Source organism: Cibotium barometz, chromosome 32 (genome assembly GCF_041138505.1).
Source record: "Cibotium barometz isolate CiBa-2024 chromosome 32, ASM4113850v1, whole genome shotgun sequence".
Classification (NCBI taxonomy): Eukaryota; Viridiplantae; Streptophyta; class Polypodiopsida; order Cyatheales; family Cibotiaceae; genus Cibotium; species Cibotium barometz.
The window spans coordinates 39852575-39855828 of NC_141077.1; the positions used below are offsets into that span (position 1 = coordinate 39852575).

The window sequence follows — 3254 nt, forward strand, 5'->3', positions numbered from 1 at the left end:
TTGCTCTAGATGGGATTTGATAGGATATGAGCGGCTTTTGTAAAATGTAGACGACTATGTTTCTACACAGTTTATAAATATAAATATAATTATGTTCCAAAAAAAAAGAATTTTGAAGTAGCATTTGTATTTTTGTTGATTGCTTGCCCTTCTTTTTGCATCCGGCTTTCGTCCGTGCAAAAACAGTGCTATGTCGTCCGCCCGTGTGTGACCCCAGGCTTGCAAATCAAGTTATAGCCTACCTGAGGTTTACTGGGACCTGGTTGGGAGTGCTCAGTTTTGTGGGTGTGCCAAATAGGTGACTAGGGGGACCGTTTTGCCAACTGTTTGCCAGCGGGTCCCGGGTGGCTCATCCTTCTTTTTCCTTTATTTGGTGGCCTGCTTAGAACAATAAGCTTCTCTTTCTCTTTTTCTTTCTGAGTTTGTTTCTTCTTCTGTGGCGGAGGAGGGAGAATCAGCTAGCCAGTACAGCCTCACAACTCACATCAGATCTTGGTTTGCCTGGTTTGCTTTTGATCTGGGCCTTGTTGGTTTTGAATCAGGGTTTTGTTAGTACCCTTGTGATATTTAATCCGATCGCTTAATTTGTTATGCCTTTAAGATTGATTAAGTCATTGCTTGATGGGCGCTCTACTGGCCGCCTAACTTTTCTGTTTTGTTTCATCCGGGTGATGAGGTGTGCTTTTGTATATCTACTCTTTGTCTCTGAGCCTTTGTTGGGCGCCAACCTTTTCTGCAGCGAAGTGTCTTGATTGGGTCCTCATTTTTTATTTAATTGCTGCCCAGATTGGGTTCTTTAAAGATTGATCTCTCCGATCTTGGATGGATCTTCAACTGGCTTTTGTTTGGTTCATAGAATCATTCTGATCTATCCTTTAAGGCACCTAGATGCCACTGCAGACTCTTCCACATGTGGGCTATTCCCTGCCAGTTGACCCATCAATCAGAACACTATATGCCTACAATGTTTAGTAAACAGGTTGCATTACTCTGCCTTACCATGCTTGCTTGTTATGCTGATGAGTATCATGGGTGGCCCTGCTTGTCATGCTGTTGAGTATTGGGATTAGTCTTTGACCCTCTTTCCGGCTTTTTCTGACCTTTGATATATCAAAACCTAGACTGGCTTTTGTGTCGTGTCATGCAGTTGGTTGCTGTTGAAGAAAAATGGCAGACGCTGAGGAAGTTCAACCTCTTGTCTGTGACAATGGATCTGGTATGGTCAAGGTGAAGTACCTCCCAGACTTTGCCCTTATGATGCATCTGATGTTGTACGTGTGTTTTGTGTGTATGTGTGCACACTGGCTCGTGTGTGTTGGGTACTCATCAGTTTTCTTGCATTTCCTATTGGTTTATTGCTTTTGAGCAGGCTGGATTTGCTGGTGATGATGCTCCCCGGGCCGTATTTCCCAGTATTGTGGGTCGTCCACGGCACACTGGTGTGATGGTTGGTATGGGACAGAAAGATGCATATGTTGGTGATGAGGCTCAATCTAAACGAGGAATCTTGACCTTGAAGTATCCTATTGAGCATGGTATTGTGACCAACTGGGATGACATGGAAAAGATCTGGCACCATACTTTCTACAATGAGCTTCGCGTTGCTCCTGAAGAGCACCCAGTTCTGCTAACTGAAGCTCCTCTTAATCCCAAGGCCAATCGGGAGAAAATGACCCAAATTATGTTCGACACATTCAACGCGCCGGCTATGTATGTTGCCATCCAGGCTGTGCTGTCTTTGTATGCTAGCGGAAGGACCACGGGTGCGTGTCAGTCCCTGCATAGATTTACAATTTTTTTCCCTAGCTTGTGCTTTCAGGGCAATAAAATCCCTGGTTAGTATGCATTTATGAGGGGTTTTCGATTGTCATGCAGGTATTGTGCTGGATTCCGGTGATGGTGTCACCCATACTGTACCCATCTATGAGGGTTATGCATTGCCGCATGCTATCCTCCGTCTTGATCTTGCGGGTAGGGACTTGACTGATGCTCTCATGAAAATTCTTACTGAACGCGGTTATTCATTCACGACGACGGCTGAAAGGGAAATTGTGAGAGATATGAAGGAAAAGCTGGCATATGTTGCCTTGGATTTTGAGCAGGAGCTTGAAACAGCAAAAAGCAGCTCTTCCCTTGAAAAGAGTTATGAGCTACCTGATGGACAGGTCATTACCATTGGTGCTGAACGCTTCAGGTGCCCAGAGGTTCTGTTTCAGCCATCTCTCATCGGCATGGAAGCTGCGGGTATCCATGAGACCACCTACAATTCTATCATGAAGTGTGATGTGGATATCCGTAAGGACTTGTATGGAAATGTCGTGCTCAGTGGAGGCTCCACCATGTTCCCGGGGATTGCTGACCGCATGAGCAAGGAGATCACTGCACTTGCCCCTAGCAGCATGAAAATAAAGGTGGTGGCACCACCCGAGAGAAAGTACAGTGTCTGGATTGGAGGATCCATTCTCGCTTCGTTGAGCACATTCCAACAGGTATGTCGTCTGTATGTCAGTTCGTGCTTTTCTTGTTGTTTTTCATTTGGCTGAGTCTTGTTGGTAATGTTCATTTGTTGTGGATGCCTGTGTTGCAGATGTGGATTGCCAAGTCAGAGTATGATGAGTCGGGCCCATCCATTGTGCACCGAAAATGTTTTTAGAGGGTTCTAGATCTTTATGCCTGTGGGAATGTATATCACAACTTAATTGGGAGATAATTTTTGTATTGCCTTTGGAGATGCTTCTATTTGAGACTATAGGGGACTCTTATTATTATTTATGGAGTTTATAATTCAAAAAATTTTGGGTGCTTGCGTTTTCTGTTGTTAGTGATTGTACGGTGTGAGCTGCTGCCCTTATTGATGTTTTGATGATGACAATCCACGATGATTTTATCATAAGAGCTTACATTGTTTGAAGGTAGTTCATTATTCATAGTTGTGGGTCAGCCTACACTGCATGTTATACGCTTCTTGTGTATGTTTGTACGTGCATAATGCACAGGGAGGGATGAAAATGTGCGACAAACAAGTGGTGCAACTCCGCTTTGTTGCAAATGTGAGGCAGAAGATCTAATTGGTTTGTGGAACTTACATGTTGGATTCAAGACCTTGTGAATTTGGAAATGTTGACTGCTAGAACATGACATTGGGTACACAAGCCTTCAAGATTTTTTAGTCTTGCTAAGGTATTTTCGGAAATGGCGTTCTCAACTCCCGAAGCCCGAATTATTTTCTTGTAGACAAGGTAGTCTTTCAACCA

General features: G+C 44.0%; 1 protein-coding gene across 1 annotated transcript; it reads left to right on the forward strand.

Annotated features, from left to right (window-relative positions):
* The first annotated feature begins 409 nt into the window (after nucleotides 1-409).
* LOC147620191 (actin-like) lies at nucleotides 410-2911 on the forward strand. The gene is made up of 5 exons (XM_086772386.1): nucleotides 410-504; nucleotides 1148-1227; nucleotides 1370-1763; nucleotides 1876-2489; nucleotides 2588-2911. The coding sequence occupies exons 2-5, from the start codon at nucleotides 1168-1170 to the stop codon at nucleotides 2651-2653; spliced, it is 1134 nt and encodes a 377-aa protein (XP_086628512.1). The 5' UTR covers nucleotides 410-504; nucleotides 1148-1167; the 3' UTR covers nucleotides 2654-2911.
* The last annotated feature ends 343 nt before the right edge of the window (nucleotides 2912-3254 follow it).